The 25,400-nt window shown below is 33.4% G+C and overlaps 4 protein-coding genes across 6 annotated transcripts; 1 reads left to right on the top strand and 3 right to left on the bottom strand.

The window, feature by feature from the left end:
- Positions 1-1,116: 1,116 nt before the first annotated feature.
- LOC135724287 (uncharacterized) lies at positions 1,117-9,202 on the bottom strand. The gene is made up of 4 exons (XM_065244481.2): positions 9,054-9,202; positions 6,499-6,846; positions 3,789-3,891; positions 1,117-3,352 (listed from the first exon to the last, which is right to left on the bottom strand). Exons 1-4 carry the CDS (start codon positions 9,136-9,138, stop codon positions 3,286-3,288), a joined length of 603 nt encoding a protein of 200 aa, XP_065100553.1. The 5' UTR covers positions 9,139-9,202; the 3' UTR covers positions 1,117-3,285.
- A 2,088-nt stretch (positions 9,203-11,290) lies between these two features.
- On the bottom strand, positions 11,291-14,531 carry LOC141281604 (natural killer cell receptor 2B4-like). Its single transcript, XM_073813522.1, has 5 exons — positions 14,304-14,531; positions 13,116-13,457; positions 12,666-12,959; positions 11,956-12,063; positions 11,291-11,875 (listed from the first exon to the last, which is right to left on the bottom strand). The coding sequence occupies exons 1-5, from the start codon at positions 14,341-14,343 to the stop codon at positions 11,808-11,810; spliced, it is 852 nt and encodes a 283-aa protein (XP_073669623.1). The 5' UTR covers positions 14,344-14,531; the 3' UTR covers positions 11,291-11,807.
- A 1,594-nt stretch (positions 14,532-16,125) lies between these two features.
- Positions 16,126-19,971, top strand: LOC135724181 (uncharacterized). 2 transcript variants are annotated; one of them, XM_073813523.1, is made up of 4 exons: positions 16,126-16,294; positions 16,646-16,963; positions 17,738-18,076; positions 18,166-19,971. In XM_073813523.1, exons 2-4 carry the CDS (start codon positions 16,684-16,686, stop codon positions 18,336-18,338), a joined length of 792 nt encoding a protein of 263 aa, XP_073669624.1. In that variant the 5' UTR covers positions 16,126-16,294; positions 16,646-16,683; the 3' UTR covers positions 18,339-19,971. The 2 variants fall into 2 exon arrangements, with proteins under 2 accessions (XP_073669624.1, XP_065100546.1); XM_065244474.2 differs by lacking the exon at positions 16,126-16,294 and having other exon boundaries at positions 16,482-16,963.
- Positions 19,972-21,716: 1,745 nt separating this feature from the next.
- LOC135721054 (uncharacterized) lies at positions 21,717-25,341 on the bottom strand. 2 transcript variants are annotated; one of them, XM_065243175.2, is made up of 5 exons: positions 25,148-25,341; positions 24,558-24,884; positions 22,473-22,784; positions 22,139-22,257; positions 21,717-21,974 (listed from the first exon to the last, which is right to left on the bottom strand). In XM_065243175.2, the coding sequence occupies exons 1-5, from the start codon at positions 25,179-25,181 to the stop codon at positions 21,861-21,863; spliced, it is 906 nt and encodes a 301-aa protein (XP_065099247.2). In that variant the 5' UTR covers positions 25,182-25,341; the 3' UTR covers positions 21,717-21,860. The 2 variants fall into 2 exon arrangements, with proteins under 2 accessions (XP_065099247.2, XP_073669622.1); XM_073813521.1 differs by having other exon boundaries at positions 22,473-22,688.
- Between the last annotated feature and the right edge of the window lie 59 nt (positions 25,342-25,400).

Below are 25,400 nucleotides of genomic sequence, written 5' to 3'. Positions count from 1 at the left end.
TGTTTTTCTGATATTACGATTGAGATGTTTCATTGTTTAACAGCTGCATTATTATGACGTTGTCATGCATACTAAATAGAATTTAATACTCTAATTAAAAGTACATCTTAAAATTACTACAGTAAACTTTAAAGTATGCTGCAGTATTTACTACAGTTAATCCATTTAGTTCCTACAGTATACTATACCAGTGTTATATACTTTTATATAAATTACTACAGTATATGACAGTACACTACAATTTATTACAGTTTACTATAATAAATACTAAACAGTATATTTACATATGGAATTAACATCAGACTTACCGTTAGATATCAACATATACAGCAAAAGATAAACGATGTTTGCAAGCATTGTCCCTTAAAGTTGTATGGGAACGTCATACTCCATATTGCTGTGAAAAGAAACGCTGGATAGGCTTGTTCAAAGGTTTTGGAATAGGCATTGTCAGTCCGGGGAGGATACAAAAATGGTTGTAGTTTCCTTTCAAAGACTTTATTATCCACTGGAAAATCCTTCTTAAATCGCCCCTATTGTTTTCCCTTCAGTGTGCCATTCATAGACATTGGAGCACACTCACCATCTCACAATGCCTTTGTCTTGTCTTGTCATGTTAAACTTTGACATCAGAGACTTAAGATACAATTTAAAACAGCAAAACAATGATATAAGACCTAAACCATACAACTTATGGTTGTTACAAATACGGTACCGGTGTCTTCACAACTTGGACTGAAACCGTGTATATTTTATTATATTTCACAATCCCAAAATAATTTCTTTATTCCTGTCTAAATGGTTCTTTAAAGCACCATTAACATTTAAAGAACCTTTATGATTCCCAAAAGGTCCTTTAAGGTGACAAAAGTTGAAAGGTGAAAAAGGTTCTTCAAAATGTTTTTAATATATGCTTCTTGGAGTTATTTATAGTAAATAACATCCTCTTTTTAGCTTAATAATGGCATTGTTTTTATTTATTTCAAATTTGTTTATAAAACAATTTTTACAATGTTGCATCCTTGCAAACAAACACTTTGAATAAAATAAAACACACACACACACAATAAGTTTTTCTGGTAAATCTTTTTATTGCATTTAAAAGTTGCTAATTGAATGACTTCCAAAAGATGATATAGGGAAAAAATAAAAGTTTTATAGTGATTACTGGGTGACAATCAAAATCAATGTTATAATCATTATAATGTAATAATATAAGGCTCTAATGTAGTAAAAGAAATAAAAGTACAATAATAAAAACAAGTGAATTAAATAACAAAAATATATTTAAAAAGATTCAAATATAAAAACACATGTCAATAAAATGAATAACTAAACTAGAGAGACCAATAATACTTTATATATTGGGACAGAGACATTTAACCAGATCAGATCATAAAGGGAAATATAGCAGCAGATTGGACAACCTGAGAGAAAATATTAAAAAATAACAAGTAAAATCTACATAACAAATAGATCATATTATTTCAGCTTATTTTAAAATACGTTCAAATGAAAACTTAATATTTTCAACTTAAATTAAAGGGGACATATCATGAAAATCTGTTTTTTTATGTTTAAGTGCTATAATTAAGTCCCCAGTGTTTCTTTTAACATAGAAAATGTGTAAAAGAACAACCAAGTAACTTAGTTTTGGTAAACCATTCTTTGCAAGCATGTGAAAAATTAGGTCATTGAAATCTGGCTCCCCTTGTGATGTCAGAAGAGGATAATACCGCCCCTTAATCTGCACTATTCAACCACATCACTGCCATTTAGTGCAGAGAGATAGAGAGAAAAAAATAATTGATAGCAGAATTGAGTTTCAATTTTAACAAACTACCATCAATGGAGATCAGTGTTTGCATTTCATCAGCTCATTTGCATTTTAAAGGACACACCCAAAACTTCACATTTTTGCACACACCTACAAAGTGGCAATTTCAACATGTTATAAAAAATTTTCTTTATGGCATTTTGTGCCTAAAACTTCACATATGTACTCTGGGGACACCAAATATTTATTTAACATCTTAAAAAAGTCTTGTGACATAAAAAAGCAGATTAAACTGAAAGGAAATTATAGTAGTGCATCTTCTTTCAGACAGGACAGACTGACTGCAATAAAGATAAACTGAGACATGAGCCCATATGTGTCATATGAGAGAACAAGAGAATACAATACAAATTCTGTAATACAAAACAATATAAAACACTGTAGTCGGCACATTATGAAAAATGATATGATTATAAGTTTAAAAGAAGACGCACACTAAGCACTTTAACATTACAGCTACTGTACAGGTCTTCAGTGTTCCCGTTGCTCAGTTGGTAGAGAATTTTGTTAGCACCACAAAGGTCATGGATTTGATCCCCATAGGATACATACTGAAAAAAACGCACAGAATGAATTTTGGTTTAAGTCATTTTGGTTTAAACTGTCTGCTGAAAACTTGCATTGCCACAGCAATTATTTCCATATTTACATTCAATTTTGTATTAGACCTTACAATGTACCCAGCAGTTGTACTGCTATGTTTATAGCCCTCATGTTCCCAGTCTTTTGACTAGCTTTAAAGGGACAGCAAGTAGGATTTACCCCCATCTAGTGGTGAAATTGTATTTTGCATTGAAACGAATAGTGCTCTTTAGCGCCTCGCTTTTCCAATTGCTGTTGCAACTACGGTAGCCGTTACGTAATCACTGATCTCCTTGTCCGTTGCAGGTTCACGTGTTCTGATTGAAAACGCGTTGTGGAAACACGTTGTTCGGCTAGTGCTTTTTGTCCCTCTCTGCTATTATAGTTTATCAATACGGCGGAACGACATAGAAGCCTCCTTGGACTTACTCGTTCAATGTAAGTAAAGAGAAGAAAATCTAAGCTTACAAAGAAAAGTCAGATCACTGGCAGTGGTCATTTGACACCAATGAGGACATATTTATGAATAAAGACATTGATTTTGATTAATAAAACACTTAAAACCCTACTTACTGTCCCTTTAATAATGTGTAGGATTTGCTGTTGGTGAGTCTTTCATTGTTTATGTTATGCTAGTTTATAGATATGTTTGGATTAATAAACTGCACATGGGTTCAGTCGACTTGTCTTCAGTAAATACGATTACAATGAGATGGTGTTAAAAAAATCATATTAATGACTGTACTTTTGTACTTTTTTTGGTTGTGTAGTATAAAAGCATAAAATGTTGTGATGAACATATAGACGGATGATCATTTAAACGTGATTCTTCATGTTGGTTAAGGTCCCATAGCTGCCACCTTTTTTCAATTGTTAATAAATACAGCATCATCGCCATTTGTCTCCTCAGCAGCAGCTTGACATCTATGGCATCTGTTGAAGACAAATACAAAGATGTCATCATAATGACCATTGAGATCTTCCATTGTCAGAACTTCATTTAGCATCAGTTATTATGATGTTTCTAAAGCCATTGGTTTAAATTAACCCAGAAAATGTTAATATTTGACCCAACAATGGGTTAAAACAAACAACTAAGCATTTTGGGTTGAAAACTCATGTTAAATTACGTAATTAATTATATTACACTTATTTAATGGTTTACACAGAGAATGTACGTTGTGAAAATATAGAGCCTTAATCTTCCTGTTTCGTTTATTGCTGCATGTATATTTATATACATATAACTTTATAACATTTTAAATATATTAAACACAGGCAAAGTAAATGTTGTTCATCAGAAGTGCAAACAAAATATGTTTAAGACATATTCTTCACATTATATGATGTTTCCTCTTAAATTGGTTACCTCGACCACCCACATATCACACCCCCAACCAAGAGCGCAGCAGCCAAGACCACAGCAGAAATAGAAGCAGCAACTATAAGACAAGTCTTTAATGGCTGGCTGTCTGTAATAAACAAACAAACAAACAAACAAACTGTTATAAGTATAACAGACTCCTGAAAACAGATTTTATAATTTGTGTACATTTTATATATGTACACAAATTATATGCAGTGTTCATTTTGACAGCAGATTTTAAATTAGATTTAGTCATAGTCTTTTGACTAAAATACAATTTAGATTTAGTTGAAATCTAGATTTAGTTGACTAAAATTAAACAGGTTTAAATGTAATTTAATTAAAGTGTTAATTCATACATATTTTACGAGGTGGCTAATTCGTATTTATTTGTACGACCACATTCATACATTTTTTAACGATTTGCCTTGACCCCTGTGACATTGGGGTGGGGGTTAGGGGCAGGGTTTTGTTATTGTTTTTTAATGATAATTGTTTTGCACAATTAATTTCCTAATTCATACGCATAAGCCAACTCGTAAAACATGTAAGAACTTTCATGAGATCAGGCTGGTTTGTTAAGTACATTCAACCAATCAAGGTTTGCACTTAAATGTTATCGGTTCATGCATTAGGCTCGTGGCCAATGAGGGAGAGACTTCAGTGAAAGAGAAATATAAGGTAATGCATATTAAAAACGTGAAGTTATTCACTTGAAAGATTTATTCAAACATGTAGTACGCAACACCACTATCTCACATTACGTGCACTACATTTCTTCAGTTGTCATCCCTATTTTTGGTACATAGCATACTTGATTCAATGCGAGGACAGTAAAATTGTACACTTATTATCTTTATGTCAATCAATCTTATATTGTACCATCTTACTCAGGCAATTAGTACAGGATTTCATATGACCACACTGCAAAGCGCTGCATGCAATCCCTTACACTAAAAAAATAAATGAATTCTTGTTTTAAACCAATTGTTTGTAAAAAAATAACACAAAAAAGTGAGTCATTCTAAATGAACACATTATTAAGTAAATTCAACTAAATTGTTTCATGTAAGGAAACTAAATTAATCACTTTTTGTTGAAACTACTTCAATTATTTTAGTTAATCTAACTAACTAGGCAGTGACTAAAAATAATAGGCTGTTTTTACTTAAAAATATAGTGCATCATTTTTGCATCCATTTTTCCTTAAATCGCTCAAAATTCCATGTAAAACTTTATTAAAAAGGTGGATGCACAATTTTTTTTTAAACGTATAATTTTTTTCACTGTATGTGTGTGCGTTTAACCTCCTAAACCACACCGAGATTCTTTCCCTCGCTCACTGACTCTCATTTTTCTTTGTTGTCGTCGTCATGGACAGTGGCGGTTCTACACGGAGGCCAAGGGTGGCCCGTGCCTCTGTAGACATGTCCCTGGCCACCCCTGTGGCCACCCCGTGCTGACCAAATAAAAAAGTATAAATTTATTTTGATTTTACACGCGAGCGCCAAAAGCGGAACTAATGCGACGCAACGTTCTACACGGGCAAATTAGAGTGGCGCACCCGACCACTAGCCGCCTGTGGGTGCTGCTCGGCGAGTGTCTCAATCCGTTCCCAACCTCCCGATGTTGAGAATGTGTATGCAGGTTTGGGCACTGGTAAGGACTCTTGCTCACTTCACATTGGGACACCGTTCACTTGTTCTCCTGTGACGTGGCTGCGTGTTTTGTGATCATTTACAGCTGTTACTCATCAACAACCGGCAAAACCAACATCTCGCTAACTTTTTAAAGTTTACACATTGTAAAAAGCGCTGTAATTATGCTCTTACATATACGTGCATAAAATTGGAGCAATATAATTAAATTTTACATATAAAAATGTTTACAATTTAAAAATAAATATTATTTTAAATGTTGATTAGATTGTGGTCCCTAACTGTCTAGCAATGTGTATTTATATGTAAACTAAAACAAACGTTTGTCTTTATAAAAGTTTGCATTTCATAAAGTTTATTGAGTAGGCTTGCATGCTTTTCGGTTGGGGGGCTTTAGAAAAGAGCCCAGCTCCCCTTTTGCACCTGCACTCACTCTTGTATTAAATAAAAAAGTATATGATTGTAAAGTAAAATAAAGTTTACGGGGTAGTTTCCCAGAAAGGGACTAGTCCTAGACTAAAATAAATGTAAGAGCTGTCCAAACTGAAAACAACTTGCAATGCCATATCTTAAAATACAGCTTTGTTTTGCTTCAAAATGCACACAAGTAATGTATACTGTATGTTAAAACTAGTTATATTTCCTAATTAAACTAAGGCCTAGTCCTATCTTAAACCAATTCCTGTAACCACCCCTATAATCTTTAAATATAATTTCTTGCCATTTTTTTTATGTGCCCCTCTGGTAAAATACTGGTCCCTCCTTGGCCCCCCTAGTGAAATTTGTCTAGAACCGCCACTGGTCATGGATTAGTTAGTTATCATCTTGTTTTTGTCAGTGAAAACATGTTATTAACGAAAACTATGATGAAAATTATTTGCCAACGAAATTAACACTAAAAGTGAGGAATTCAGTCAGAAAGGTTATTTATGTGTGTTGGAGCAGATAGTGGAGGAAAAACATGCAACAAGAAGTGAGGCATCACAAGGGGCCTTTAAAAATCTTTGGTGGAAAGGAAATACCAAGTGAAACCCTACGACTGGGAAGTGACTCACCTTTGATAGTAACATTGAATGTCTTGTTTAAAGATGCTGTTGAATTTTTGCTGTTGATCTCTACTTTATAAACTCCAGAGTGATTGCTCCTAGGGTTTTTGATGGTGAGAGATCCAGTCTGACAGTCCAGATGTAGGTAATTTCTGAATATCTCATCAGTATCATATATCCAGCACTTTTTTTCAACGATTTCAGCTATATTAAGAGTTTCTGATTTATTTTGAGATACAAACCTCCACATTATCTGATCATATATCTGTATGTCACTAATTTTAGGGTGCAGAGTAACAGACATTCCCTCCATCACTGACACTGACATCACTTCATACCCATCAACACCAAACACACCTGAAACAAAAAGATATTTGAAATCTCAAATGATAATTAATTATTATCTATCATACAATTAAGCTACTTGTGCTATAATGTGTAAAACAGAGGTCCCCAACCACCGGGTCGCGACCCAGTACTGGGTCGTGGACAAGTTGCCACCGGGTCGCAAGAACGTCCCGAAAAAATGTGTATAATAGCCACTTAATAGCTTAATCGGGTACTTTGTACTGTAAGAGCCGACTTCAAATAATATCAATCATTTCCACTTTTGAACAGAGCCGCGCTCTCTCTCTTTTTCTCCGCCTCGCTCTCTCTACCAGCGCATCAGCGATCACATTGCTGCACTGTAAAAAAATTCCGTAGAAATTGCAGCTGGGTTGCCGGTAATTTACCGTAGATTTACATTTATGTTATTTACTGGCAAGAGTTTGTTCAAAGTTAAATGAACATTAAACATTTACAAGTCTTTGTCTTTACAGAGTAAAACTAAAAAGACAGCATCAAGCAAAACATTCTGGGAAACAAAATCTGAAGCAAAAACAGAAAAAGGTTGATGATGATTTCTGGTTCCCAGAATGCTTTGAATGAGGCTGTTATTGTATAGTTTTATTCTGTAAAGATAAAGACTTGTTAATATTTACAATTTATTTAACTTTGAACAAACTCTTGCCAGTAAATAACATAAATGTAAATCTACGGTAAATTACCGGTAACCCAGCTGCATTGACATTGTAATTTCTACGAAATTTTTTTACAGTGTGTCATTAGAGTTTGAGCATACAGTACTTCTAAAACACAATCGATCAAAGAATTGCGGAGGTATGACTTTATGAATCATTTGCAAATGTACGTCGCAATGATGTACATATGTGGAGACGTTCAAATGTGTGACAGCGCAAATGACTGAAAAGTAATTATTTTATTCTTCTTTAAAACAACTTCAGAATTATCCATCCATCGTAGCACCATGATCAAAATAAACTATTAGGCTAATAATATTTTAACGGCTACACTTTTAACGTAGGTTTGAAAGGAACCTAAACTTGTCAATCATCATTAATCATGGTAAACGTGAGTCTCCGTGCCTCTGCGCCCAGCTGCAATTCTTCTGGCATCTCTCCTCCTTCACTGCATTTTTCTTCTCTTCTGTTACTTGGAATTGGGGCTCGAGCCCGACCAAGATTCGAGCTGCCTTCGAGAACAGCAAGCCAAGTTCGTTTAGGTTCCATTAAATATTAAGACTAAATGGGCAGGCAAACTAGTAAAAACAATGAAAGTAAAAAACAATCCGCCAAAATATGGTTTTACACGTCTATAGAAAATATACTATAGCCTAAATAAAGCAATTATTAATTTTCCTAATGCATGGTTTACTTTACTTCCGTTTAAAACGTTAATTTCGAAAAGGAGGATTTTCAGCACGTTTGAACAGCAACTCAACGACCCCAAGCCCCCCCCCCCCACAATCTCCCAATCTCACCCCCCAGTCCGCGAATTTTTTTTAAAGCTGAAACCGGTCCGTGGTGAAAAAAAGGTTGGGGACCCCTGGTGTAAAATATTCCAAAAACACTTGAAATTTTTCGCAACATAACAATGGGCGTAAAAAAATTATGACGTTGCCATTCCCACTTACTAGACCGTCTCAATAGCGTTTAATCCTCTAATCTAGAGTCCTCCTCAAGTATTACACAGTTATTAATTCATTCAAGAATGCCAAAGCAGGATAATACAACTGGAATTTGGGATACGGAGTCTGGCATGGGTGTAAGGTCATGCATGGGACGCCTGGAGTCTGAATGAACCCTTTTCACAGATTATCATAAATAGTCTCCACAGTTATTTTTAATACAATGAATGTATTTGAATGCTAAACTGCATGGCTTTAAATAATGGCACATTTATTTCCTCTGTCCATTTCTCTTCTCTTTTGGAAAGTCGTAGAAACGACTTCAATTGCTTTGGTTTACATTTGCCCAAATTATACAAATACTATATAATATTTATCTATAAATATTTCTTAATAGAAATAAAACATTTAAGGGTATTTACTACTAGTTAATACTACAGTATATTAGATAACAATATTATTCACTTTTATATATAATACAACATTAGGCCCATATGACAGTACACTACAATTTTTTAAAGTGTACTGTGGTAAATAATTAAATATACTATAGTATATTTTCATGTGGAATAACCTGTAAGATACTCAGACTTACCGTTAGAGATTGAAATACACAGCCAAAGATAAACAGTGTTTGTAAGCATTGTCCTCAAAAGTTGTATGGGAACGTCAAACTCCATATCGCTGTGAAAAGAGACGCTGGATGGGCTTGTTCAAAGTCTTTAACATTTTGGAAGAGGCGTTTGTCAGTCCGGGGAGAATGCAAAAATGACGACATCTTTTCCCTTCAAAGCCTTTATTATCCACAGTTAAAAAAATCTGTCAACCGGAAAACCAGTCTTAAATCGCAGCTATTGTTTTCCTTTCAGTGTGCCATTCATAGACATTGAAGCACACTTACCATCTCACAATGCCTTTGTCTTGTCTTGTCAAACTTTGACATCTCAAGGTCAAATTTAAAAACACCAAAAGCACTATAAATAACAATATATAATATTGGCCAATATATTTCATATGTTTATTTCTGGAAGCATTAATTTATAGACAAGAATTCTAAATGCAGATGTAGAGTAACGCTTGCACCCAAATTATTATGTATAATATGTGGAGCTATTATATATACCACATAAATACCACAAAGTCAAATACATTATTGCCACTGTATATACAGTACTGTATCTTTCACGATCTTGTGCTTTAGATGTCTTGATGTCTTTCTCAAGCAGTCCATTCCTGAATCCACTTCATGTTTTAATTTTTGGTTCATTTATTTTCTTAACTCACATGCATGGTACACAGTAAAACTCCCAGTGTTAAATTAACACTGCTGGGAGCATATATGGTCCCACTCTACAGAGTGTTAAATTTACACTGAATCAGTGTTAAAATTAATGAGATAATGAAGTGATGATTAAGACATTAATGGTGAACACCTGCTGGTCATTCTGTGTCAAATTAACTTCATTTTAGAATTGTTCATGTCTCTAAGTTTTTATTTTATTTTTCTGGAGAAAGTAATACTAAAATAATGAAAAAGGTCAAAATATTAAATGCAATAGATATATAAAAACTGCAGTGTGTATATATGAGTCTATCTTACAGAGTTTTAAAAAGTTACACTGAAGCAGAGTAAAAAGCTGCAATCTTTAACTTTTGCCTCTCTATCATCATCTCTGTTTGAAACCCAAACTTACAACTTTGTTGTAGAGCTATTTTGTAGACGATGATAAGTTTAACTTCTAAACAACTGTTGTCAGAAAAAATAAAAGTGCTAAACTATTCCAGCATCCACACATGTGATTTAGTAGACAAATCTTCTTTCTGATACGATGTTATCACAAGTCAAATGGATATTTATCACAAAAATTATCACAATAAATCTCCAGTTTGTGTTTTAGATTCATTTGAAGTCACCATTATTGTGATTAGTGTTTCCTTTAGTTAGGTGTTTGTCCCTTGACCTTCACTAAACTAACTCTCCAATATTAGCAATTGCAACAGTGCTTCAATAAAAGCACTTGTTTGTTGCTTGATGTAGAAAAAATCTTATCAACCCACCTAAAATTGCTTGTTTTAAAAATATTAATATATGATATGATATGAAAAAGGTAAAGAAAAAAAGCATAAAAAATGTTTCTCTATGCAAAGACACAGTTTTGGATAAGGGTGCTTTGATTCTATAGTTTTTTTTTTTTTTTTTTTTTTTTTAGAGACTTCATAACCAACAGTGAACAAAACAAGGCACGCTCACGCTCGGAAAATGGAGACAGGACTGCATGTTAAAATGTCCATCTTTAGAGCAGAAAAAAAATGTTTACAGCCTGATGCAAAAATTGTTTTTGGTCTGTACAGCTAATTTTTCCCTTTATGACAACTGTGAAGGGGGTGATAGTTTTATTCTTTAAAGATAAAGACTTGTTAATGTTTAATGTTAATTTAACTTTGAAGAAACGGTTGCCATTAATACTGTAATTTCTACAGTAAAATTTAACAGTGTATGTGCTTGAAATTTGTTTATCGTACTATAAAATTGCTCCATAAAATTGATGTGTGTCCAGAAAAGACAGTGACAACACATCAGACAAATGTTTATATGCCATTCAAACTTTGAATTTGACTTTGCTGAATTGTATATTGCGGAGGATTGTGGGTATTGTCAAGGTCCTCTCAGCCCTATATAACATTTTAGAAATTAAATTATAAGACAGTATGATGAGTAATAAAAAATATTAGCAATTATTTTCACAATCTTGAATTTCATTGTCCATTCAAGAAAGAATCTCCATGCACTTCTGAAATACTGATATTATAAACATTTATTTATTTGTCAGTTTACCCATGTGTTTTTTCACTGAACTGCATCATCAAAGAGAATCAATCACATTTCATTTGAACAAGACAAAACAATAACATCATAATTAAAAGTATCATATCAGTCAAACCAAGCATGTAAACACAAATATGTGCAATTCATTATAAATGCAAACATGAAATATAGCAGCAAGGGTTAAACATAAGGGTTCAAATGCACCAGTATAAAAATAATAAAATAATTTACATCACAATTGTTAATAACTTATATAAAAAACCTACTGTAACGATTGCACCTTCAGTACAATATAGGAAGGCATCCCATCACCTTTTTTCTTTATACTAAATATGACAGAAACGTCCGCCCGATAGTGTATAAATGTTCATTTGTACAGTTTAATAAACAACAGTTTCCTGGATCAATCCTCGCAGTGTTACTAAAGTCTGATTCCCAGATCGAATTTTCAAGTATTCTGGCTTCACCTTGCAATTACTTAGCAAGACAAATGTGGGAAATGACAGATGAATCATGAGTTTTTCACATTATTTCAATGGTAACTTCTGTATATGTACTGTTGTTAACCTCTGTAGATGTACTGTTGTTTCCTGTAAGTTTAAAATTCACAATAATTAACTGTGTTGAAAAACAATATTTGAATATTTTATTTAAGCATATAAATACTTGCTTTCTTTTTTGTTGTAGTGAATCACACCTATGGCTACAGCCAAGATTGTCGACAGCCACACAATAGCAATAATAACACCAAAAACAATAGCCTTCCACAGTCTGTGTTCTGTAATGCATGTAGACAAAACAGACTTTAGTTTAATTATAACCTAAAACAGTTTTACCAAAAACATTTGTAATAATAATAACACTTAAAAGTTACATTATTTGCACATTACAAGTTACATTTTTTCAAAAATATTTCAGAATGGTTAACTTTATGTAAACTAGATGTAAGATTCATTACTTTAAATAAAAATTAAAGATTTTTATGTCAAAGAAAAAGAATGTTTACTTGAAATATAATTATCTCCAAAAGCTTTGTCACTTTTAAAGAATATACTAGCATAGTGATGACTTCAAATTGACTAGACGTGAACTGAACGCTACAAATTAAATAAGTGTCTTCTTACAGCTCATATACTGTATGGAAGGTTTCAACAGCAACAACATAAACAAACAATTTTTGTAGACCAAACTAAAATTCTATAGACTTCAGCATAGAATCAATAACAACATTTGAGCTAAAATTCCAAAATTTCTGCATGGCTGCCAAATCTGCATATACATGCTCACTCTCTTCCCTCACCTTTTGGAAACCAAAACAGTTTAATTTCATTTGTTCCATGGTTTATAAATATGGGCCCGATGTTATAATTGCTGACATACCTGAACACGTCTGACAGACTTCGTTGATGTTGAGATGTTGAGTTTGGTTTGTGATGGGATTGTTGAGTACACAGCTGTATGTGTTTGTATCCTGATATTTCACCTCCAGAGGTAGAGAGAGTCTGATGTTGAGATCAGACACACTGATGCTGGACAATAAACTGTTTCCTTTGTACCAGGACAGACTCACATCCCTCACATTCAACACTGAACACAACAACACACATTTTGAGCTTGATGACAATAAAAAACATTGTGATGAGTCTATAATGATGTCAGGAACGGTCAGAGGAGCTGGAAAACCAAAGGGAAACAAAATTGTAAAAAAAAGCTCAAGAGGAAATTTCTCACATTCAGGTCAACATTGTCTAACATTTTTCAATCTAGATCTAAAACCAGGGGAAAGGATGATGTTTATCATTACACTAATAAGTTACTTAGCAAACTTACCATAGACCGTAACATTGAATCTCTCGTATGAAGTTTCTCTGCTGGTGTTGATCTTTAGTTCATAAAGACCAGAGTCTGCAATGCTGATGTTTGTGATGGTGAGAGATCCAGTCTGATTGTTTAGTTTTAATTTGCCTTTGAATCTCCCTTCACCTTCAACATCATATATAAAGCTCAGATTGGCCCATTTCATGATTTCACCTGTATGAGTGCCATGAGATTCAAACAGCAACTGTATCTGATCATCTGTCTGTATTTGAGTAACATTAGTGTGTAGAGTAACAGAATCTCCCTCCATCACTGAAATGGACTTCACTTCATCTCCATCAACACTAAACACAACTAAAACACAAAGAGATTTTATACAACTCATAGTCACTGCTGAAGACAAATTTAGGATTAATTTTATTAAAATAATTGTTCTTCAAAAATGTGCTTCACTTGTTATTTTTTCCTACTATGAAAGTGAATGGTGCTCACGAAATAAGAGTCTCAATTTGCTATTGTTATTTATTATTTCTATTGCAATAATTAATTGAATTAAAATTTTTGTTCTATTTTTTGAGTTGAAATGTTTGTTCATATAAGTATCACTTTAATGTTTATCTGAATTCTATAAAATAAAGTTTGACATGAAACATGTATTCTTTGTTTTAAGTATTTGTTACCTAGATACTGATGATAAACATGAAGTAAGTTATATCTTAGTCAAATGGAAAACACAATGATGTTGCATCAACAACAGATATAAAAATATTTTAGTATTTTCAGATATTGTTTTGAAATATTATACATATAAATCCGATTGAAATTGATTTAAAAATAAGAACGCTACAAAAACCATATATAGTTCGAAATCACTTCCGGCCTGGGATGGTTGGCCTGGATTGTGTGGCGCTGCGGGGCTATTACCGCGGAGATCGTAATGCATTTCTCTCTCTATTTTTTACAAGATATCACCACAATAGCCTACTGTATTTTCGTAAATGGGACTGCAAAATATCCCACATTCCTCAAAACCGGAAGTGTACTTATGTGTTACGTTTTATTTTTTTAGTTTTATTTATATGATTGTCACCCAACGATGTACTGTTTAATAATAATAATAATAAACTACCGAAATTAATTTAAGTCGTTAAGCAGCTCATATTCATAAACCACAATATCAAATAAGCTAATCAGACTTACCATTAACGATCGTGATACACAAGCAAAAGAAAGCAAGCATTTTAGATGTCTTTAAACTTTATCTTTTAAGTTTGAAAAGTAAAATGAAATAAAAAGCTATATGACATTAACCTATTCCAGAAATGATACGTTTTGCAAATTGTATTATTACAAAGTCTGTTTGGACAACAAAAACCAAAACCAAACTTGAAATGAAGTAGAAAATGAAAGTAAGAAAAGTTGTTTTCGTCGTCAAGCTGCTCTGCAGTCCTACATGCATATAAAGGCATATGACAGAACCTACCGCGAGGGGGCTTTAAAAGCACACATTTTGCTCCAGCGGTGCTTTGATGTCATACTATTTGTAAATTCATTGGTGTTTCAGATCTGTTAGTGTTGCACTTGTCATCCCAAAAAAGCACACATATAATAAAATGTGTAGTCTGTAAATTTAAAAAATGTCCTCGCTGCTGATATCAACAAAGATCAGTCCAAACCTTTACTGTATGCCATAAACCAATTGCAAATGTTATAATGAAATATAAATGTCCAAATCATGTAATACTATTAAAAATAAAATGTCTGTATAATATGCATTGTTTTCATTATTTTATGTTTTTTATGTCTTGGCTAATTAGTCCATGTAAACTGATTAATTTTGTGTAAACGTGTCATCTGTTAAAGCGAATAGGCAGTATTACCAGTAAAAGCATTATTTTAGAGTGGTGACTACTATTATATAGTTATTAATTTAGTTTTATTTTCACATCCACATATGATGCTTTATATCATTATAAAAATATAAATAGTATAGGCTGTAACTTAGTGATAAGGATAAACCGAAAGTTTTTTAAAAGAATTATGACCCATGTTATGCGTCGTAGCCTATCTGATGTCAAATTAACACTTTTGGTCACTTTGACGCATAACCTTCCTTTTCATTTCTTTTCTTTTCAACATTATTTTACATTGTTTTGTACATAGCACCGCGTTCTTGTAGGAAAAATTTTCTCCAAAATATTTTCTCTTGATATAGGTATATGATATATGATATAGGACCAATATGACGACACCGCTGCCATGCTAGCTTCTCCGTCTTTCACTTTCGCTTCTTCAGAATTCTGCTATTGGTTTAGAAAGCCCGTCAATCATCATTGACCCTCTGGCGCGTCCCCACATGGGCGGGGATTCGGCGCAAGATGGCATCTTCAAGCAGGCGCTGACCAGGGATCCGTACAAACACTATTAAGTCTGTCTAGTTGTATCGACCAATATTATAAAGCTGACCCAAAGTTGCTAAAGTGTCGCCAAGGTTTCAAAGCTACACGTGTTCCGGAAATGTCCACATTTTTGTTGTCTGTTTGTTGCCGGTGTTGTGTCGAAGTCTGTTCCCCCTATGTTCCCCCTATTTTTCCCTTCAGTTTAGTGTTTTTTATAGCGTTTTTATCACGTTATAGGTTTTATTATTTATATATTTAAAGTTTTAATGGCTACTGAGATGTATATGTGTGCATTTCTGTAAATTTATCTGTATTGTTCTTAATGGTAAGTCAATTATTTTTAAAGTATGAATTATGTGTATAATATATATTTATTATGTATGCAAACATTACATTTTTAAAACAACCAGTAAAGAAAAAAAAAGAAAAAGACAGGCTATTTTAAAAGAAATACCCTAATAGAAAACTGTCAAATGTATGAAATATTTAATAAATTGTATTATAGAATACATGATATTATTGCCTTTTAGTATAACCAATTCAAATCTTTAATCTTTCTAAATGTAACGTGATGAAAACGCTATAAAACCACTACACTAAAGGGAAACATAGGGGAACTGAGTTCGACACAACACCTGTTTGTTGTCTGTTTGTTGTCTCAAAGAAAATATCGTAAAACGCTTTATGCTGAGATGGAATATCGTCATGGGGATAAGAAGTTTTGTGACAACGTTAAAGAAAATGTTTGAAGAATTTCGCTTTGTCGTGTTTATGATCATCGCTAAGTTAACGGTAAGTTAGCTACATATTAAAGATGCTGGTTTAACGCGATAGCTGTGCTTAGTTGTGTTTTTCATAGGGCGTTACCTTCTGGGACTATTTAAACGGCACAAAAAGCACTAATGTTGGGTAAACTAGTAAAAGTTCTAAACCATGTTTCACATTTTTGTATTGCTGAGGTTTGGCATGGCAATCTTTTTAAAGAGCTGTGGGCAATCATACCAAATATACATTTATGCCATTGTGTATTGTGTATATGACTTTATTAAAGATCATCAGGAGATGAATACACAGTTAGCCAAAGTTCATCTAAAGATTATTTATCTGTATGTGCACTTGTGATGAAATTACTTTGTGTTTCAGGTGTGTTTGGTGTTGATGGAGATGAAGTAAAGTCAGTGATGGAGGGAGATTCTGTTACACTAAACGCTGATATTACTCAAATACAGAGAGATCAGCAGATAGTGTGGATATTTGAATCTCAGACTCTTATAGCTGAAATCGAATATGGCTCTATATATGATGATTATGATGAGAGATTCAGAGACAGACTGAAGCTGGACAGTCAGACTGGATCTCTCACCATCACAAACATCAGAATCACAGACTCTGGACATTATCAACTAAAGATCATCAACAGCAGAGGAACTTCATACAAGAGATTCAGTGTTACTGTAAATCGTGAGTTTGCTCATTACAACCTACTAAGGAAACGCATAAAACTTATTAACTAATTTTAGTTCTTATTTAAAACGAAAAGTAATGTAATTGGCTAGTGTTTCTTATTCATGTATTTTAGGCATCTAAACCTAATAGAGTGCCGCAGGGATGTTGAATTTTGTAGACTAACCCGGAAGTTAACGGGACACTGGTTATCTCACAAAAGCCTATTCATTTTTCCCATTGGCTTGGATTATCGCAAAAAAAGTTCTGTTTACACAAAACGTTTAATGACACTTGCACGTTTTGTCCAACAAGTTAGTTTTCACAGATGAACACAACATTTATGTATTTTAAAGTAAAAAAAATTCTTTTTATATTTCTAGTAAAAGCATTTACACTTCATACAATTTATAAAATCTGTTTTCATCTGTGAAGATTAGCTTTTTTAAATGGAACCAGTTTACCACTAACTTCCTGCGAACTTACTTTTTCTTATCTTGAGATCACCAGAAAATTAAGTGATTATCACAAGAAAACAACCTCTTGTTATGTTGCAATCATGAGAAATTAAGTCATGATCATGAGAGAATCAAGCAAAAAATAGTAGTATGCGGCCTCTCTCGGTTTCTATAATAAACTGATTCGCTGATTCAGGTTTACAAGCCATAATAAAAGGACCTGGGTTGAAAGAGAATCACGAGATGCTTTATTGCATTACACAGTTAACCAAAATTCATCTTAGGTCTAATTGTCACTATATACATTTGTGATTTTTATCTCTTTGTGTTTCAGGTGTGTTTGGTAATGAAGTGACGTCATTGTCAGTGATGGAGGGAGATTCTGTTACTCTACACACTGATATTACTCAAATACACAGATATGATCAGATAGCGTGGATGTTTGTATCTCAAGATACAGCTGAAACTCTTCTTTTAGTTGAAATGATTGAAAAGAGGAGCTTCATATATGATGATGATGAGAGATTCAGAAATAACCTACAGCTGGACAGTCAGACTGGATCTCTCACCATCAAAAAACTTAGCAGAAAACACTCTGGAGTTTATAAAGTACAGATCAACCGCATGACTTCAACAGCATCTTCAAACAAGACATTTAATGTTACTGTCTATGGTGAGTTTACTCATTACACCCATCTAAAGAAACAAATATAACTTTCTTATTTCAGTTCTTAGGCTGAAAATGTTGTTTATACATTATAGAACCCCACTTGCATTACCTGACGATAGTTGGTTCTGTGGTACTGCTGGTGACTGTAGTTATTATAGTTGGGGTCTGCTGCTTCTGCTGCAAAAAGAAATGCATCTGGGCAAGAGAGGCAAGTACAGTGTTTACTTGCAAAAATGTAAAAAAATATATTATTTTTAATTCCTAATTAAGATTCATATATCTCTACTCTGTTAGACCGTGTGAGAAAACTCATCTTTGTATTCTGTCTTTCAATTGTTTTTTTATTCAGGCTCAAGTCCCTTCATTACAAAACTCGGTTGTCGTTGATTCCAGATGTTGATGCAAGCAGAAGACAGATTAGAGAAGAAAATGATGCATTCCATACACTAGAGGATTTAATTGCAGAAGACGTACTGTATGCTGAGTATTTAGGAGGGCAAGCAATGAAGCTTTGTATGCAGCAGTAGTTTTCATCAGTGTTATTATTCTTGTTAAACCTTACTGGGAGTTTGTCAAAAACATAGATTGCTTAGTAGGAAGGTTATAGGAAGGGTTTTTTTTTTCAGGAAAAACTGGCTAAAATATAGGCTATAGTGTTTTTTTAAGTATTGCAAGTATTTTGATGACATTCTGTTGTTTTCATTTTTTAAAGTTATAATTTTACATTTTATTGTTGAAGTTATTATTATTATTATGCATTTAGGGCTTTTTAGATATTGCAGTGAGGATTAGGCAGAAGCACGGCTCAAGTAAAACCCCCAAGCAGAGATCCGTCCAGAGCAGTACTGCTACTGATATCAATAAACACTATGATTGTAAAGGCGTATTGTTAATTTGCAACATCATGATATAATACATTTTCTATAGTTGCTAAGAATTATTTTATTTATTTTTCATGTTATCATTTAATATTGTCTATAGATTCCTTCCCAGATAGCAATAGACACCAGAGCTTCAAAGACGGCAGCCCCAGAGTATATTGCTAATCTGGGCCGAAGGCGTTAATACATATATATTTTTTTCTATTTCACAAATCAATTATATTTACATTTAGGCATTTAGCAAGTGTTTTTATCCAAAGCAACTTAAAAGGATTAGGAAACAAAGTGATCTGTCATAGGGAGGCAATAATCTTTTTCTTGTGTGTCTGCAGTCAGTATCAATTTGTCAAGTATTTTTGGAAAAGATGAGTTTTTAGTTGTAGTTTTTTTTCAATCTTGCAAAAGATGTGGCTGACTCTTATTAGGTAGATAGCAAATAAGCAACTTATGTTACTACAGCACAGTTTGCACCTTAATAAATGGATAAACAAAATAGGATATTATAACATGTCTTAAAGGTATAGCGGAGAATTTTCTTCTCCACTTTTTAAAAAATGCAATTGCGCAACACTCCTGATTGACAACTATGAGGACCAATAGTCTTGATGATCCACCGGGAAAAGAAAATCCTCCACAATACCTTTAAAGCAGATTGCTGACATTTAGTTAAAAATATTTATTTATAATTGTGTGTAATGAATATGATAGTAAGTTTATTACACAAAAATTAAGTTATATTCTATATTTTATGTTAAAAACTTGCAGTTTTAAGGATCACCACTTTAGATATAATCTGAAGTTTGCGTTGTCAAAAGTTAAGATCTGTTGTATTCTTATGTTTTTTAAAACTGTGAACTGTTTATCATCTCCGTAATGTCTAGAAACATTTCATTTAATGACACTGGTTGTGTATTTACTTGATATTATGATGTATTTTGCACATGAATCTGTATATTCAAACTGAAACACTTTTTTATTTGTTTCTACTAAAATGTTTGGTGTTTATAAAGATTTATTCAGGAGCAGAAAATCTTGTTTTGACTCCTAAACAGTTCTAATCCCCCCCCCCCCCCCTATTTTAACACATCATGAAACAAACGGTTGTTGCACTTATTTTTTATTGCATGAAAAACTTGTTTATATATGGAAATGTGCTAGTGTAGACAACATGGATTTATGAATGAAATAAATATATTTTTCAGAAAAAGTTTTTAATTGAGATTAATTTACTGATTTATTTAAAGCATACTCCCGGACAGAGTAAGCCAGTACTAGGCCTTAGTTTAATTAGGAAATATAACTAGTTTTGACAAACACGTCTTACTAAAAACGTTACTTGTTTGCATTGTGAGGCAAAACAAAGGACTGATGTATTTTAGGATATTTCAGTGCAAGTTTTTTTATAGTTTGGACAGCTCTTACATTTATTTTAGTCTAGGACTAGTCTAATCCCTGTCCGGGAAACCACTCCTAAAATTAGTTTAGAAAACATTTCATGAAAACAGTTGAATAAAAGGGCTTGAGCTGTTTGTGTTACACAATTTTGAGCAGCAGATGTCGCCACGCGAGCGCGAGTTGATCCCACTGCTCGTTCTTTGACAAATGCAGAACTTATAAAAATGCTTGCTTTCCAATTATTTTATATATATTAACTGTTTATAATAAACTGTATGTTTAAATTATGTTTTTAAAACAAATGTTTTGAAGACTTTAAAATTCATGAAACTTTAAATCCTGTGGTCAGCCTTAAAATGTGGGTTAACACATTTAAAGTCATGTAATAATCACAGTAAACATTGAGAACTAAAAAAAATAAATATTTGCTAAAAAATGGCATTTAAATAATCGTGTAGGTAGTAAAATATTACAAATGCAAACATAGCAGAAAATATGCTGTTTGTAATAATATTCATAAAGCCCTATTTGAAGTGAATCAAAAATGTTAATCGAAGTTGTCCTAAGACAATAACGGTTAAGAAAACTTTGAGTAAAAGTTTTGATTCACTTCAAATGTTGACTAGTGTATTTCTTTATGCAATAATAAATGAACTGCAACAAAAAAAATCATGATTTGTGTTAAGGTAAGGGGAAATATTGAAAACATAAATAAACCTGCATAAGGAGTCAAAACAAGACGAGATAGGACTTGGCAATCAGCTCATGAATACATCTTCATAAACACTAAACACAAAACATTTTACTTTAAACAAATGAAATACTCTTTCAGATTGAAAATACAGATTCATTTTTAATAAACCCATGATTAATGCTAAAAATACATCATTATAAAAAATACCTACACAATCAGTGTCAAGAAAGAAATGTTTTCAGACAATCCTGGAGATGATAAACAATTCACCGTTTTAAAAATGCGTAAAAATACAACGGGTTATAACTTTTGATTCGGGTTTAATGAACTCATAATTAATGCTAAACAAATCATTCTAAAAAGTAAGTACACAACCAGTGTCATGAAAGAAACGTGTTGGAGATGATAAACAGTTCACCATTAAAAAAAAAAAAAAAACATAAAAATACAACAGATCATACATTTTGACCAATGCAAACTTCAGATTATATCTACATTTGTGGTTCTTAAACTACTTTGTTTTCTGTGGTTCTTTCTGTGGCTAATAATAAAAAATATAACTTAAAAATGTACATATAAAATGATGACTTAAAAAATGAAAACAGAATGTCATCAACAAAGTATTTGCAAATACTTACTAAAAACAAGTGCATATTTTAGCCATTTTTTCTTAAAACGCCCCTAGTTGGAAACATTAGAAGAAACAAGAGAAACTCTTGCTATGGTTGTTAACAGTCTCATCAATCAGCAGGCCAAACTGAACAACCTTACTACAAAGCATTCAATGCGTTTTGATAGACTCCCAGTAAGACTTAACTCAGCATGTCTTCTTCATTGGTGTATAGCATCCATCCTTGTCTTCTCTAATCTGGCTCATGTTTCCATCAACATCTGGAATCAAAGGACACCAAGTCTCTAGAGGGGCTTGAGCCTGAATAAAAAATTGGGAGACAGATGAGTGAAAGAATGCTTAAACAGAGTAGAGATAAATGAAAGTCTCTGTATGTGTACTTTAATTTAAAAATATCTGAATCTTAATTAGGAAATAAAAAATATATTTAGGTTTTAATCTTTGCATGTAAATACTGAACTTGCCTCCTTTTTCTTTTTGATTTTCTTTTTGTAGCGACTGCAAATCACACCTATTACAACTGTAGCCACCAGCTGAGCCACCATAGCACTAACAACTATTAACAGTATAAGCCACTGGAGTTCTGTAATAAATAAAGTTTCTGTTTTTAAAAGCCGTTTAAAGTTTATAATGCTTTTTTAAAGGTGAGTAAAAATTTATTTTTGCTGAAAGAGAAATCTACCAAAATAATATTTTGTCACACATCTTTAAGGATTGATATTCAAATGTTGGCTTGATTGAAGGACTTCTACACAATAAGATCACTAATAAATAATCATTATTATTATTTTGTCATACCTGGACATTGCTGACAGAGGTCATTGATGTTGAGATGTTGAGTTTGGTTTGTGATGGTATTGTTGAGTACACATCTGTATGTGTTGTTGTCCTGATATTCAACCTCCAGAGGTAGAGAGAGTCTGATGTTGAGATCAGACACACTGATGCTGGACAATAAACTGTTTCCTTTGTACCAGGACAGACTCACATCTCTCACATCTGTCACATTAATCACTGAACACAACAACACACATTTTGAGCTTGATGATCTTTCTGAAGATGAAGAACACTGTGAAGAGTTACTGCTAATGACAGGAACCGGCAGAGGAGCTGGAAAATCAGAGAATAACTGTAAATAAATCCAGTGCAGGAAGTGTCTCTCGTCAAATTAGCTTTGTCTAATACTTCAAAACATTCACACTTTCACCTCAGGGCCTTTATTGTTAAACCTGAATCAGCTATTAGTTTATAAGAAATGGCATCAATTAAATGTCACATATTCTGGTCTCTTAACTATCCCTAGAATATCAAAAGTGTCTGAATTTGGTAGATCCTTTTCCTACTTAGCCCCTAAGCTCTGGAATGATTTGCCAACAGATTTCTGAGGATCAGACACAGTCGGTCACTTTAAATCTAAACTTAAAACGTTTTTCTTTAACAAAGCATTCACATAATTTGTCTAGTAAATGTACTTATCTCGCAATAGTTAGCCTGTACGGAATAAAGCACTCACATAACTCGTCTAGGTAATATACTAACGCCGCAATAGCTAGCCTGTCTGGAACCGAGCATATATTAAAACACAACACTGTGTGACACTTACATTACATACAAACGGCCCCTATCTGTCCCTGTCTCATCCTCGAACCTGAGGACATTGAGACAAACAGACCCAGTTCCGGCTGCCGTGGAGGTCAACACACTCACTGATCTACTGGTCATCCTTCAACGTGATGCCCAGCCGATGCCTAACCAATGACCACCAACGAAACCCATTAAATCTCCTTATCTGTGTACATACCGTTTACATCCCATATATATATATGGTTTACATATGGTTCTTTCCCTCCTATGACTTTTTGTTCCTCCCAGGCTAAAATAAAGTCAGGAGGTTTTTCTCCTAGGGGGTATTTCAACCCTAGGGAATCAGCCAACATTGGCTTAACCTACCATCCTCTTGTATACGATACATTACTAATACGCTCGCTTGTAAAGTTTATTCATATTTGCTGTATTTTATATTGTCTATCGATTTTTCTGTGTTTTCCCCTGCTTCTAATAATAATAATTCCTTACATTTATATAGCGCTTTTCTCAGTACTCAAAGCGCTTTACATATGAACGGGGGAATCTCCTCAACCACCACCAATGTGCAGCATCCACCTGGATGATGCGACGGCAGCCATATTGCGCCAGAATGCCCACCACACACCAGCTTATTATTGCTCTATTAATGTAAAGCTGCTTTGAAACAATTACCAATTGTGAAAAGTGCTATATAAATAAAATTGAATAAACTGATTTGAATTTAACTTTGAAATGTTTAGAACAGATGGCTAAAGTCAAACTAATTGTTTTGGAATTTCTGAATAAATAAACATTAGCCTGTTCTCATATATAAATGTTTTAATTGTGTAATAATTTCGTTTCCTTACATCCATTAATTAAACAAATTTTTTTCACATGGTGCGATATTTCTTGGGGAATTGTTTGGCAATCAAGGGGTGGGGCGATAGATGGTGGACAGTGCTCGAGGTCGAGACTGAAGGTGGCGACTGTGTTTTTCTGATATCACGATTTTACAGGAGTATAAACTAACCGTTTCAGATCACAGCTACTTTAAGCAGTCTGTTTCTTTGCATTTGACTCTTAAATGACTGTTTTGAAACATATATGGTACTTACATAGCCCCTAGACTTCAGCTGTCATGAACAAGCCTTGAAATTTCAGATTTGACAATATGTGACCTTCAAATAAACTGGGTGTATTAGGTTTAGTATTTTAGTAATAAAATAGATGAATTAGTTACACTGGTCAATTATACTTGAAATTAGTCAATAAGTTATACTTGTTTCCTTAGTAGGCTGTTATGTTGAAACTCACCATAAACAGTAACACGGAATCTCTTTTCTAAAGTACTTCTGCTTTTGAAGATCTGTAGTTTATAAAGTCCGATGTGTGTGATTGTGATGTTTGTGATGGTGAGAGATCCAGTCTGATTGTCCAGCTCAAGTCTGTCTCTGAATATCTCATTACTGTCATCCGTATTCACTGTATACTTGTGCATTACAGCTAAAGTTCCTTGAGATTCTAACAACCACACTATGTGATCATCTATCTGTATTTCAGTAATATCAGTGTGTAGAATAACAGAATCTCCCTCCATCACTGACACTGACTTCACTTCATCTCCATCAACACCAAACACACCTGAAACACAAAAAAATCATTACAGTTAAAGACAAATGGACTTAAGATGAATTGGCCAACCATGCAAAGCATTTCCTGGCTGGTGTCTTTAAGGAAGTCATGAGAACACATTACTTAGCTTTCTATTGTTGAAAGCAGAGTTGCATAAATTTCATTTGCTATGATCGCCTACAAAAATGTGAAAGGTGCTTTACATCTTTTATTAGTTTATCCAACTCAAGTGGTTTTGTACTGTTTAAATAATAACCGTAGCATGTACTCACCGCTAGCGATGATCATAAACAAAAGCAAAAACATTCTTCAAAATTGTCTTCAGAGTTGTTAAAAAACGCAAAACTTAATATCGACAAGACGATATTGCATAAAAACTCAGCATAAAGAGTTTTAGAAGCTTTTCTTTAAGACAACAAAGAAGACGAAGATTTAAGCAGGACGCAACACAGACACGAAGAGAACCGATGATGGGAGTCTGAAAGAAGTGAAAGTAAAAGACAAGCGACAGAAAGCAAGCAAGGG

Source organism: Paramisgurnus dabryanus, chromosome 24 (genome assembly GCF_030506205.2).
Source record: "Paramisgurnus dabryanus chromosome 24, PD_genome_1.1, whole genome shotgun sequence".
Classification (NCBI taxonomy): Eukaryota; Metazoa; Chordata; class Actinopteri; order Cypriniformes; family Cobitidae; genus Paramisgurnus; species Paramisgurnus dabryanus.
Note: the sequence above shows the minus strand (reverse complement) of the source record. Positions and strands in the feature narration are given on the sequence as shown.